General features: G+C 36.7%; 1 protein-coding gene across 1 annotated transcript; it reads right to left on the bottom strand.

The window, feature by feature from the left end:
* Nucleotides 1-3832: 3832 nt before the first annotated feature.
* Nucleotides 3833-13778, bottom strand: optc (opticin). The gene is made up of 7 exons (XM_052102051.1): nucleotides 13718-13778; nucleotides 11931-12104; nucleotides 10562-10733; nucleotides 10308-10466; nucleotides 6731-6933; nucleotides 5019-5114; nucleotides 3833-4915 (listed from the first exon to the last, which is right to left on the bottom strand). Exons 2-7 carry the CDS (start codon nucleotides 12102-12104, stop codon nucleotides 4745-4747), a joined length of 975 nt encoding a protein of 324 aa, XP_051958011.1. The 5' UTR covers nucleotides 13718-13778; the 3' UTR covers nucleotides 3833-4744.
* Between the last annotated feature and the right edge of the window lie 1093 nt (nucleotides 13779-14871).

The following is a 14871-nucleotide window of genomic DNA, read 5'->3' as shown; positions in this document are numbered from 1 at the left end:
AAAACCATTTTATTTCTTTGCTTTCTCATCTCAGACACTCCTTCTTTTCATGTACCAATTAGTCACTGGTAACATTTCCAGCTTCAAACACCCCAGCCCTCCCTCATTATAAATGCTCTGTATAATGCTGCACTGCAGCCGTGGGGAAATGGAGACAGAAAGCTTGAGTTTTCTCTTGTCTTTATTCATCAAGTGAGTCATTGGCAATGGCTGCCTGAAAGAGGTTAAAAAAGAGTCAGAAGCGACAGAGGAAAGGAGGGAAGGAGGGTGTGGAGAACGGAGCCGAAAAGGAGAGGAGGAATCTCTCAAATCATAAAGCTTGACCGTACTGGGAGATTTGACATGCTCCTCTCTCTCTCTGTAATGAACTGTAGACCTCACAGCAGTGAAACTGTAATTTTCCACTGTTGTGGATAATTTAGCATTTAGACAGAATTCTGGGCCTCATTCAAATGCGCAGATCTGTGTGGGCTGTTTGAAATGAAGACCTCTGCAGCACTTTGTCCAATTGGACATCACGCTTAAGCCATAACCGCAAAGCCACAAAAGAATGAGCACACTTGTTTCAGTGTGTGAAAACCCATGTTCAACCTCTTGGGATTACATTTGTTGCATCTTTACAGGTGCTTAACATCCAGTGCAAATAACATAGGAGTATCTTTACATTGCGCACAAGGGTAAATATCAAACTATAAATATTAGACAGTTGCTAAGTAACCTAAGAAACCACCTGCGGTACATGAACGAATAGTTGCAGCTGAGATGTCACTGACTGTATACTTCCTGAAAACTGTTCAATGGGTAGCACAAAGATAGAAAGGAATCAAGAAAGTGTACATTATGATTAATAAAGAATAGAATATTTGTAAAGACTGCATTAGCATCAAGCTGAGATTAAATAACACATTCTCTGACAGATGGAGCCGAGGGTCTGAAGAAATGCAGGAGGCTGTTACAGCAGACTAAACGCACTGGAGAAGGGTGCCGTTTTGTGGTGAAAAGGGGCACTGCATCAAATCAAGTGTAGTTTTGTATGCTACACACTTGCTCTGACTTCCTGTGAAACTTTTGCCTCTTTCACATAGCACACCGAAGCAGCGCATGAAGCCTGGTTGAATCCTGGTTAATCACTGCTGCTTGTTCGTAACTTGCGTGAACAGTATTTGGCACCGCATTAGAAAATGAACGACTTGTGTGAGGCAACATCGGCTATATTTTAAACATGTTCAGATACAATGCAAAAATACAAAAACAAACCAGCAACAACAAAAACACAATAAAAGTAGGTTAATAATAGTAATAAAATAAAATAAAAGTGGGGCTTTTAAAGAAAAAAAATAATTAATCTGTTATGTTAGATGAAATTGCCTGTAGTTGTGAGTGAGAGTTCACCAGCCACTGTGGATTGCATCAGGAAGGGCATCCAGCGTAAATCCTGTGCCAAGTCAAATATATGCGGATCACGGATGGTCCGCTGAGCTGAACTGAAACCGCAATGTTGCTCCTAACAACGTGTGCTTTTAACACCAGAAACTGCTGCGCTCTACACAGAAAATAAAGTTATAAAATGGTTATCAAGAGTAAGCTATTGTTAAGTGTTACAAATGTGATCGTCATTAAATCGTATTGACATAATGCTGGTGTAATCGAAAGCAATCTTGTAGAATTATTTAATATAGTTACAGCCAACAGGCCCGTAGCAGCCTAGTGGAAGGAGTGGTTCTTTTTTCAAAAAGTGGAACTTTTTCCCCTCATTTTGTATTTAATTATGAGGTTCAAATACTTCATTTTGGTGACTTTTTATCCACTAATTTATGCTGGATTAGCTTGTCTGCTGGTATCTTAACCAGCACGCTTTTTGATGCACTGAAAATATTTACTACAAAGTTGTCAATTTGCTTACCAAGTATAACAACCATACCCTGTTTGGCAGTCTTTTTGAACATATGTTCAATATCCTGTGACAATGACGCTGTTTCCTGCTTTCTCTTCCGTCTCTCCTGCTCTTTTCGCCCCATACTCACTATACAGCTGGATGTCGTTGGCCTCACTGATTTAGCGCGGTAAAGTTTGACGTTCAAAATTCGATTTCGCAGATGTAAGGGACCGTCTGAAAACTCCACTCACTACGCTAAAACATAGGAGATGACCACTCATTAATTCTATTCATGCGCAATTTATACATGAAAAAAAAGAAAGAAGAGTAAAATACATTTTCACATTGAGAATGTTCTTATAACTACCTAGAGGACAGACAGACATACAGCAGGTGAGATTATTACAATACGATAACTAAAATAATATATATTTTTTTAAATACAGCCTTTAAAATTAGAAAATATAATTTGTGAATTTTAGTGATTTTATTTCTATAAAATAACTTATTACTGTACTTATATAATTGATGATACTGTAATAATGTTACCTGTAGTAAGTTCATATATCATCTGGGACGTTATCACAGCCTTTACAAATGAGAAAACAACATTTTGGTGAATTTTAGTGGATATTTTTATAAAATAATTGATTACTGTACTTATATAATTGCTAATACTTTAATAATATCACCTGTTTACAGTTTTTCTTTTCATGTTTAACTTGCACGTGAATTGAATGAATGAGTGGTCATCTCCTATGTTTTAGCGAAGTGAGTGGAGTTTTCAGACGGTCCCTTACATCTGCGAAACCGAATGTGCAACGAATGTCGAACGTCAAACTAACTTTACCGCGCTCACAGAATTTGCTATGAGTGCATAACGTCAGTTGCGGCGCAACTCCTCCTGTAAAGGATGCTATTAATGAATAATGAATGAATCGTTCGAACTACCCGAAAACGCCCCAAAAAATATTATGCTCCGATTCCGAGTGCAGTGTGAAAGAGGCATTTGTCATGACTGTTTTTCTTTTTCTTTTCAGCTCTCTTCAAAACCTAGTAAACTGCCTATGTAGGCAGCATTTTAAGGCACCATAAAACACTCCTGAATCTGTTCCAAAAGGTACTGTACCTTCTGTGGGCCAAATTGTAGAACATCGCATGAAACCTTTGCACATATTGCAAGTTTATAAATATAGACTACTTATAATTAATTCAATATTGAAAAATATTATAAATAGTCTAATTAAAATAAGTATTTTAATAAAGGGTGAGTACACCCAAAATTTTTAATTCTCTCATAATTTACTCACCCTCATGCCATCCCATATGTGTATGACTTTCTTTCTTCTGCTGAACACAAACAAAGGTATTTAGAAGTATGTTAAATCTCTGTAGGCCCTCGCAATGCAAGTGAATGAGAACCAACATTTTGATGTATCAAAATACACATAAAGGCTGCATAGTAATCCATAAGTCTCCAGTGATTAAATATATATAATCAGCCGTAATATTATAGGTGAGAAACAGATAAATATTTACATATTTCCCATAAATTCTCCTCCCAGACAAGTAGGTGGCGATATGCACGAATAATGCAAATTGCCAAAAACAAAAGAAGAATGTGAAAATGAATATTGCTAGTATACAAGGACTTAAATTTTGATCAGTTCCTTACCCACACTTATCATATTGCTTCTGAAGATATGGATTTAAGCACCGGAGTCTTGGTAATGGATTACTTTTATGCAGCCTTTATGTACTTTTGGAGCTTTAAAATGTTGGTACCCATTCACTTACATTGTATGGACCTACAGAGCTGAAATATTCTTCTAAAAATCTTTGTTTGTGTTCAGCAAAAGTCATAGTCATACACATCTGGGATGGCATTAGGGTGAGTTAATTATGAGAGAATTTTCATTTTTGGTTGAACTATCCCTTTAAAGGAATATTCCGGGTTCAATAAAAGCATTTGTGGCATAATATTGATTACCACAAAAATTATTTTTACTTGCCACTCCTTTTATTAAAACAAAAACTGGGTAACAGTGAGGCACTTACAATGAAAGTGAATGATGCCCATTTTTGAATGTTACAATTCTCACTTTTTCAAAAGTATAGCCACAAGACAAACAATATGCATGCAAACATGATTTTTGTGTGATAAAATCACTTACTAACCTTTTCTGTGTAAAGTTATAGCCAATTTTACAACTTCAATGCCATGACGATGTAATGTCAACAAACCCTAAAATCCTAAAATGACTGTAAAATTGACAGTTTAAACAAATTTACAGCTCAAATAATACATGAGTTTCAACAGAAGAATTAATATAAGCGCTTTTATAAAATTATAAGCGTCACATTTCTGCCTTTAAACCCTCCAAGAATTGGCCTTACTTTTATAGTAAGTGCCTCACTGTAATCTCTATTTAAAAAATTTTTTTTTTAAGAAAACGAGGGACGGGTCAAAATACATTTTTGTGGTAATCAACATTATGCCACAAATGCTGTTCAATACAACTTAACTTGTATTAAACCCAGAATATTCCTTAATAAATGAGTGGAGTGGAGTAGTGGAATACAGTATTCTACATTTGAAGTGTGTTGTTTAGGCATTACACAATGAGGCAGCTCACTAGGTTTTGGCACATTCTATACGTCTATAGTAATGAAAGGTATTCCCAGTGCATATGCAGCCTGACAACTAAAGACAACTAAATCTTGCAGCTAAAAACCTCATTACTAATTTCTCCCAGATATTGATTAATTTTGACATTTTAAAATACTTTAACTAGCTTCATAGTATTCAATTGTGGTCACACAAAGGTTCAAAAACACATACAAAGGAAGTATAGAAGGGACATCTTCCTAGACTGGAGTGCCTACAGGCAGACGTGGTAAGCAGACATAAGCCTGGGCATAAAGATTGATGTCCACAGGGTTTCCGTCAAGCCTGATGTCTTCCAGGGCCTTCCGTATGTAGTTTATGTCGTGGGTGTTACAGAAAGTGTCTCGGCTTAAGCTCTGGATATTGTTGTTCTGGAGGACATATTAAGAGAGGGAGAGAAGAATTCAATCTCAGGAAATGATTTGTCAGTTGTGATTAGTAACTGCGATGAAAAGAGCAGGAGCTATTTTCTACCTGCAGGTGGAGCACTCTTAGGCTCTTAGGTAGTGGAACAGGAATGTAATCCAATTTGTTATTTGACATGTACAGGAACTGCAGTTCTTTCATTTCCTGCTCAGGAGATAAAATAAGACACATATGACACTTGCTCATTATGTTCAGTTTGTGCTATGCTTGCCCTTTGTCAGTGGAGGAGTGATTATTTGGCGAGCATGCAAATTGAAATAACAAAAGACTCTAGGGTAAAAACTAAAGTAAAAACTTCTAAACTAAAATACATATTTTATGTATTAGTATTACACAAGGCACACACAAAAAAAATTGCCATACATTTTGAAAATTAAATTTTAGGGATAGTTCACCCAAAAATGAAAATTCTTTCGTAATTAATTAACCGATAGGCTAACAAGATTTTTTTTTTTTTTTCAAAATATCAGTAACTACAGTCTTGACCAACACAAACTAGATATCTTTTGAAAGTTTAGAAGCTCTACTTTAAAATGTACATAGGCATTATGACCATTGTGTTTTATGACAAGTACTTTGAAATTTGCAGACAAATCAGAAGTTTTCCATTTGGATAATTTATGAAACATTTTGCACTGTACATATTATTACAATCAGTAAAAACAGCAAACTCATCAAATAGCTATGTGTCCTATGTTGTTAGAAAGTTTTGAAACAGACAAAAATATAGCAAGTATAGCTAAGTACATGTCTTTAACATTTATCTTTCATGTGAACAGGTGTTGCTTGTATGCCACATTTTTCAAGAAAAATAAACCGAACTAAAATATTATATATTATATGATAAAATATCATATACCATTACTTAGAAGAGGTGATTATCTTTCAAACAAGCCCACACACAAGGTAAGCGGATGCATATAATTAGATAATTGACATGAAGCACAATGTGCACAATATGGACACAGCATCTGGCTAACTGGCATCTTGCAATCTGGCTGAAAACACATTAGCTTTCCTGGATCAGATGACGTCAATGGAAAAAAATCATCCATATTTGGGCAGAGAGACATGTGATTGGTGTCTGTTACATATGGCCACCAGGAAATTCTGCCAAGTACATGACACATACTCAATGATGACTCAAATTATACAGAATGAAACTAGTTCTGTGACAATTATCAATTATTAATTATTATGTACAATTATTAAGCTTTATTTGTTTGGAGAGGCTTTTGGACACTTGGAGACATATTTGTACACTAGGATAAATTATTATTGTAATGCTATAATTTTTGATTGCTTTGTTGAATCAACAAACAGTTTTACTCAGTTAGAGTTGGCATGATTGGGAACAAAACAAAAGCTTTTCAGAGCTCCCCATCAGTGCTTAAAGGGTTATCCCCTTATGTTGTTCCAAACCAATATGACTTTCTTCCATGGAACAACTGGATATGTTAGCCTCAGTTACCATTCACTTTCATTGTGTAAAAAAGTGCAATGAAAGAAAATGGTGACTGAGGCTAATATTCAGCCTATCATCTCCTTTTGTGTTTCACAGAAGAAAGTCATACGTGTTTGAAACAACATGAGAGTGAGTAATTGATGAAAGAATTTTCATTTTTGGGTGAATTATCCCTTTTAATCAATATATATTCTTTGAAAACAATACTTAAAATCTTAAGAAATTTTGCTTCTGTTTTCAGGATGTTTAGATATTTTGTACTGAAAAACAAAATGATTTTGCATTGCATGTGTACCTTAAAGCCCTCTGCATGGATCCCTGTACTCCTCAGCTGGTTATTGCGGACATCTATTTGTTTCATGGTAGCTGGGAGTTCCGGGAGGGCCTGGATGTTGTTGTCAGACAGCAGCAGATCCTGAAGCTGAGGCAGTAAACGGAAAGCATCCTCGTCCACTTTACTAATCTGGTTTCCACTTAGGTCAATCCTCTTCAGCTGATCTGAGAGCAGTGGCCAGAGAAACTCAATCAGGAGAATATGTTTTCATTTATATTCCATTTAGTCACATCACAGACACATTTATCCATAACACCTTAAAGTAAATTCAAACTTTAAAATATATTTGATCAGTTTGTGTTTTCCCTGGGTACCAATGAACCTGGTATTGCTAGTACCACTGTTTTGCCAGTGCACCTTTAAAGGTGATGTGTGTAATTATTTTATGTTAAAATGCTTCCTCCCATCCAAGCATAAAGATGAAACACTCTATGCAAGTAAGCTCGAGTTCTTGCAAATTGCATGCAAAATGTGACAGAACACAAGTACACGTTGCCTTCTCAACATTGTTTTCTCTTTCAAGTTAACTACTGTCATGGCGGAGAAACAGTTTGAAGAGAATATTGCTGAGCGAACAAGATAAAGTCAATAATAACAAATCTAACTGAATGGCACAGACTTTTGAAGGTAACTCTATTGCCCCCTCGAGTACTAAGGTTTGTAACTGCCACAGTAACGCAAGAACATACGTTATGCTCAACCAAATCGTGCATTGGCAATGCATTTGGCCAAGCACTTGCATTAGTGTAAAGTAGCTTTCTGGCCTTAATGTGCAGAGTCAACTATAAGTAAGCCATTTGTGGGTAGACTTCCCTGAAGGCTCTGTAGTAGTATTAAATCATCACTCTGTGCTGACAGCATTAGACAAACCAATGGTGTACAGCTGAAGTCAGAAGTTTACATACACTTAGGGTGAAGCACGGGCGGATTTAGCACTAGGAAAAAGTAGGCAACCACCCAGGGCCCCCAGAAACCAAGGGCCCCTATGCTTTTTTATTATCATTAATGCTAAATTATGTGTGCTGAAATTTGAAATATCACTGTTACAACACCGATATGATTGATATCGATGTTATATTCAGCACAATCAATGCAAGCACCCCCCACCCTCAGATCAGGCTGTAATGGAATATTCAAAGCGTCTATGCATCTACACGAGTTCAAAAATGGTTGAAAGTGAGCCAAATTTCTCAGACATTTTGTGTGATTTCACCATATACTCTGTAGCAAGTTACATGCTAAGCTACATGGTTACTCATTCAGATTGGTTTGAATTTGTGGAGAGAAAACAATTCAACATAATCCAGTCTTCCTAAGGTAACACTGTCTTTCCAACGGATCAGATTGCTGCACAGCCTGCACTTCCACCTGCCACTGCTTCCGTGAGCCCAGCAATCACTATAGTCAACAATACACAGTGTTGATGATTATTATGATCTGGGTGTTGACACTTGTAAATAAAAAAAGTTTTTTCTCAGATTGTTAACTCGTTTTTGCCTTATTTAGCAGCGTAAATCTAGAAAAAAAATGATGTTTTCAATTGTAAAAGTTGATCGAAGCCTTCTGGAAAAATGCAGTCAACTTTTTGTGTATTCATTTGGATATAGTTAATTCAAATTAAAGTTGATTGAGGAAAAGTGCATTAAGAAAGAGGAAGAGGGAGAAAGAAAAAAGGTACTGTAGTGATATGTATTGTAGCTCATAGTAGCCAGATTGTGTTTTTTGTATAATGTGTTGTTAGAAATTAATATTCACTGAAATTTGGCACAACTAAGGAGAAAGACACAACCACGGACACATTTGTTTTTGCTGTTTGAACAGTCTTGCGCTGTCACAGAGACCGATGAGGTATCTCAGGACACTTATTGTATTTCAGTGATATCTTTCAGGACATAGAAATATGTTTTCCATACCATTCCATAAAATAATAATAATCAAAACAATAATTAAAAGCATACAACACCTTTAAGAGAAAATCGATGTAAATGTGTGTCATTGAAGAGGGCCCCATTCCTATACTTTGCTTAGGGCCCCGAAATCGCTAAATCCCCCCCTGGGTTGAAGTCATTAAAACACATTTTTTAACCACTCAACAGATTTAAGTAAACTATAGTTGTTTAAGTAATTTAGGTTATCTACTTTGTGCATGACATGAGTCATTTTTCAAACAATTGTTTACAGACAGACTGGTTCACATTTATTTGAATATATCACAATTGCAGTTGGTCAGATGTTTACATACACTAAGATAACTGTGCCTTTAAGCAGCTTGGCAATTTCCAGAAAATGATGACAAGGCTTCTGATAGTCTAATTGGCTAATTGGAGTCAACTAGAGGTGTACCTTTGGATGTATTTTAAGGCCTACCTTCAAACTCAGTGCTACTTTGCTTGACATTATGTGAAAATCAAAAGTAATTAGCCAAGACATCTGAAACAAAATTTGTGGACCTCCACAAGTCAGATTAATCTTTGGAAACAATTTCCAAATGCCAGAAGGTACCACGTTCATCTATACAAATAACAGTATGCAAGTATAAACATCATAGGTCCACCCAGCCATCATACCGCTCAGGAAGGAGACGTAATCTGTTTCCTAGAGATGAACATAGTTTAGTGCGAAAACTGCAGATCAATCCCAGAACAACAGCAAATGACCCTGTGAAGATGCTGGAGGAAACAGGTAGACAAGTATCTATATCCACAGTAAAACAAGTCCTATATAGACATAACCTGTAAGGCTGCTCAGCAGGGAAGAAGCCACTTCTCCAAAACTGCCATAAAAAAGCCAGACTACAATTTGCAAGTCACTTGGGGACAAAAAACGTTTTGGAGAAATGTCCTCTGGTCTGATGAAACAAAAATGTAACTCTTTGGTCATAATGACCATCGTTATGTTTGGAGACAAAAGGGTTAGGCTTGCAAGCCAAAGAACACCATCCCAACTGTGAAGCATGGGGTGTTTGGAGTTCTGTCTGGAGGAATGGGTGAAAATGTCAGCAACTTATTGTGAGAAGCTTGTGGAAGGCTATCCAAAATGTTGACCCTTTTAAAGAAAATGCTACCAAATACTAACAAAGTGTATGTAAACTTCTGACCCACAGATAATGTGATGAAAGAAATAAAAGCTGAAAGAAATAATTAATTCTCTCTACTATTATTCTGACATTTCACATTCTTAAAATAAAGTAGCGATTCTAACTGACTTAAGACAGGCAATGTTTTCTTGCAATCTACAATTAAATGTCAGGAATTGTGAAAAACTGAGTTTAAATGTATTTGGCTAAGGTGTATGTAAACTTCTGACTTCAACTGTTAGTTTGGGATGGAATATCTTTTTAATCGACCAATGGTGGGCGGGGTAGTGTTTGGGAAACTAATACAAAAATAGTCATAATTTTTCAATTCCATTTGATGATGCTTACACCTTTAAAATAATTTTAAGACTTTTAATAGCTAACTGTCAATGCAATTAATGTTAATCTGTGTTTGAAAAACAACCTCCAAAGATGCAATGAGAAGGAAAATTAGAGCTTTACTGAGATTACTGAAGTCCATGGCATTGACCAATTTGATTTTGTTGAAGCGAGCGTAGAAGTGTGTCGTGTATTTGGGGAGAGGGGGGATCTGAGTCAGCCCTATGTCATCGCAATACACATTGCCACTGATACACACACACAGCAGGCAGGAAGGCATCCCTGCAGTAGGAGAGAGAGCACAGTGTTATGTCGTTTTAGGCCACTAGAGGGCGCAAAATGCATTTTTTATAACTGCCAACCAACGATTAATCTACCTAATCCTGTTTGAGGCCCAAACAATCCAGGACCACGGAAGTCTAGAGTGAAAGGTGCAGATGACTTTGTCGGCTGGGGTGGCAGTGTCACTTCCTCCACATAGTTCTCAGGAGGGACTGCAACAGGTGGCTGAGTGACGGCTGGAGGAGGGGCTAGCATCCCAACCTCAATCTGTGAGGAGTAATAACAAAACAGAACACAACAACATCCACACAGACAGTAAACAAGTAAAAAATTTGCTAATATTTTCTAAAAGACTCCATAAAATCAAAATTGAATCATCTTTGAGACTATCTACACCATCTATATCCCATTAAAGCCTAAAAAAGCACCCAAAAGTATCATATATGTAGTCCATGTGTCTCCTGTGTCATGTTCTCAGTATTCTAAAGGCATGCGAGAAGTTTTGTTGAGAAACAACCTGAATTTTAAGTTATTTTGCAGTATAAATCTTGATGTCTGTTGTGCATGAGAGAAGTTTGTCCACAGTGGCGCGCATGTTCACATGAGAACTCACGTTGCTATGAATAAGCTTATCTAATAGCACTCATTTTACTGAAACATTGGTTACATTTTTGGTTGTTTCTTACCACAGAAGACTTTGAATAAGACGCACAAGCCACATGGACTACTTTTATGATTCTTTTTTAAGCTTTAAAAGAGTTCAGTTAGGCACTATGCAGTGCCTTAGTCACAGCAATACCATCTTTGATTTTTGATGGGAATGACAACGAGGCTGTGAGGGATAAACGTACAGTCTCTTCAGCTTTACACAGGGTTTATGCATTTGAAGAGATGTAAGTCTATCCCTCACAGCCTCGTTGTCATTCCCATTAAAAATCAACAATGGCACTACCGTGAATAAGGTATATTATATTAAATGGCATTTTCCACATCAGAAAGAAAGTGATACAGATTTTAAAGGATATGAGTAAAATATGACAGAAGTTTTTTTTTTTTGGGTGAACTGTTCCTTAAAAAACATAAATATTTAAAATTTTCAGTCTTTTTCATCCAGAAAACGAACCAAATATTGATGACTCATCTTTTTTGCAGGATGTTATGCAAATATTTGTTAAATCCAGAGCTTTCTAGAATAAGATTTCCCCCTCCCTGTAATACCACCGGCCTCTGACTAGCAATGGCAAGAAGCTGATATGTAAACTAAAGGCTATTGGCTATTTAAAAAAGGATCATATATGAGTCTGAAAGGCACAACATTTGACTTAAGGCCTATGTATTTTTTTAAATTTTTTTTATTTAACATATTGAATGGAAGGGTTAAATAACTGCTTCAAAGAAATATAGAGAAGTACTATATTTAGTTGTCTTCCCCCATGCCCTCCAATTTAGCTCCTGCAACCTCACCTCTTCATCCAAGTCATCATAATCATATGTTTCTCCATAGGAATTCAGATCCCATGTGTCTGAGTCCACATCATAATTCTCCATGCCATATACTGCAGGGTCCATCTCTACTGGAGGGGCACTGAGACTGAAGCCCATCAGGGTCAAAACTATTAAGGTGTCATACAGAGCCATCTATAGGAGACAAGGATGATATTATGCAATAGGGGCTCATTTAGCATAAAGCATAGAGAGTAAAGACAAGTTAATCCACATTACACAATTTTATACAATACATTCCTTATTCACTTATTTTATATGGACATGGAAGATGATTCTTGAAGCCGTCCAAGACTTCTTGAGTTTTGTTAAGAGTGTTTACTTCAGCATCTGACTGGGGTGTTTGAGCAAGAAAGTATGGGTTTTCCATACAGATAAATTCTCTAGAGTCACTATGAGATCAGAATATTGCAAAGAGGATTTAAAAGCACGTCCACACTAAAATGTTTTAGTTTGAAAATGCAACTTGTCAGGGGTCTGGGTAGCTCAGCAAGTATTGATGCTGACTTCCACCCCTGGAGTCATGTGTTAAAATCCAGGGCATTTTGAATAACTCCAGCCAGGTGTCCTAAGAAAACAAATTGGCCCAATTGCTAGGGAGGGTAGAGTCACATGGGGTAACCTCCTCGTCATCGTGATTTGTGGTTCTCGCTCTAAATGGGGCACATAAGTTGTGCGTGGATCGCGGAGGGTAGCATGCGACTCCACATGTGTCATGCACAGCGAGCCATGTGATAAGATGCGTGGATTGACTGTTTCAGAAGCAGATGCAACTGAGACTTGTCCTCCGCCACTCGGATTGAGGTGAATAAATGTGCTACCATGAGGAACTACTAAGTAGTTGGAATTGGGCATTCAAAATTGAAAGAAAAGACGATACAAATTAAAAAAGAAATAAAAAGAAAAAAGAAAATGCATCTTGTCCATCCACATTGAGACAGCATTTTTGACAGCAAAAACTGAGCTTTTTTGAAAATGTTCTACCAATAGGATCAATTTGAAAAACACTGTCTTTGCATTGTAGTGTGGAGAGGGGAAACAGAGATATCTGAAAACGGTGATATATTGGTTGTCATGTGACGCAGTCATGAAATCCAATCAACCCAAAACAATCATGATTGTGGCCCTCATTGTAGTTGAGTTGTTGTGCCTGTTATTCACTTTGTTAGCGTTGTAAAAGATAAATGGTACTTTGTACAACATTCACATTGCTTTCCTTCAAATGCAACCAGAAGTTTACTTGAAATTGCAGTCTGGCGACGGAACACAAGGACATGCATTCAGACCGTACATGAAACAGTGATTTTTCACATGCGCATTAAGGGGATTTAAGAGTTTTCGTATGTTTTAGTTTTAGTGTGGACAAGCAACTTTTGGAAAACACTTAAAACGGCAGTGTGGACAGAGAGTTTCGAAATAAAAAAATGCAGTATTCAAATGTATCTGAATTAATGTTGACACAGCTTGATTAAACTACCAAATATAACATGATAGGTTTAAGACAGGAATATGACATGATAACCTCACATTATGTATTGTCCTCCATACTAAATCAACACTTGGGAGATGGGGGTCATGTATACACAATCTATGCACTAGCACACAAAAGTAAATCCATCCTAACAGTGTAAAGACAGACAACAGGTCTTGTCTTTAAAGATTGCATGTAACCCAGTTCTACAAGCATTCTGAATAAGACAAATTTACTGGGAGTCTTCACGCAGCAGGGAAGGAAAAAGAAGACCTACCTTTGATGTTTGTGTGTGAACTGGCACGGTCCGAGTGCAGAACTTGAGGGAACAGTGGTATGAAAGCTGGACCTGTGTACTCCAAGGGTTAAGGATAGCAATGAATAGCTGACCTAGGTTTGAGGATACCAGCAGGCTAGGTGAGGGGGATAAGAGTGAACTCAGCTGGGGGATGGCCAGGTCAGTTTACTCAGCTGTCACTAATTCTACAGCCCTGTTAATGCTATAGTCTCAGACTTATATAGTCTGGTTTGGTAATTTACTGCTACCTATTGGCAACCCTAACAAGATGCAAAGGTGTTTGTCTGTGTGTGTGCATTCAGGCCCTTCAAACCCTTTTTTGAAGGGGTGACAAAATGAGGACAGAAAAGCTTTGAAACATTCTTTCCCCCTTAAAGGAATGTTCTAGCTTTAGTATAAGGTCATCTTAATTGACAGCCAAAATAATTTTGATTCCTCGCCATAAATTATAAATAAAAAAAATCTATAGACACAGTAAGGCACTTACAGTGGAAGTGAATGGGGCCTGTTCATAAACATTAAATTACATAGTGTTATAAATGTAAAGCCACAAGACATAAACATTATATATGTAAAAATGTTTTTAGTCTGATAAAATCACATACTAACATAATCTGTGTAAAGTTATAACCAAAATTACAACTTTGATGTCATGATGAGATAAAACTGGTAAACCCTGTAATCTGGAAAATGCTGTAACACTGGTAAATCCCTGCTTTTATTACACTAAAATTATGTAAACATGTATAATGTTTATGTCTTGTGGCTATTATTTTAAAACAGTGTTTACTTTAACGTTTATGAACTGTCCCCATTCACTTCCATTGTAAGTGTCTCACTCTAACCCAGATTTTTGTTTCTGGTTATCAACATTATGCCACAAATGCTGTCAGTTGGGCTTAACTTGTATTGAACCTGGAATATTCCTTTAAAAATATATGCATTTAGTAAATAAGTCAGGGTGTCAATCGATTACCTTTTATTAAACCAAATTAATTACATGACATGCTGATCAGTTAATCGAATTAATCACAATTACATATTTCAGTATTTGCTGAGAATGGCCCCCAAATAAAGATAATTCAAAATACTTTCCTTACTAATCCAAAAAATATGGCTCAAAATAAATAAAA

This window comes from Xyrauchen texanus, chromosome 32, assembly GCF_025860055.1.
Source record: "Xyrauchen texanus isolate HMW12.3.18 chromosome 32, RBS_HiC_50CHRs, whole genome shotgun sequence".
NCBI classification, from domain to species: Eukaryota; Metazoa; Chordata; class Actinopteri; order Cypriniformes; family Catostomidae; genus Xyrauchen; species Xyrauchen texanus.
Note: the sequence above shows the minus strand (reverse complement) of the source record. Positions and strands in the feature narration are given on the sequence as shown.

Bases quoted from the DNA above. Each gene is read 5' to 3' on its own strand.
- optc (XM_052102051.1), bottom strand. From the start codon at position 12,104: ATGGCTCTGTATGACACCTTAATAGTTTTGACCCTGATGGGCTTCAGT. The intron at 10,467-10,561 runs GTAGATTAATCG...CTCCTACTGCAG, and splicing joins TGGGCCTCAAACAGGATTAG to GGATGCCTTCCTGCCTGCTG. The intron at 6,934-10,307 runs GTAAAGCTCTAA...CACTGCTCTCAG, and splicing joins CATGGACTTCAGTAATCTCA to ATCAGCTGAAGAGGATTGAC.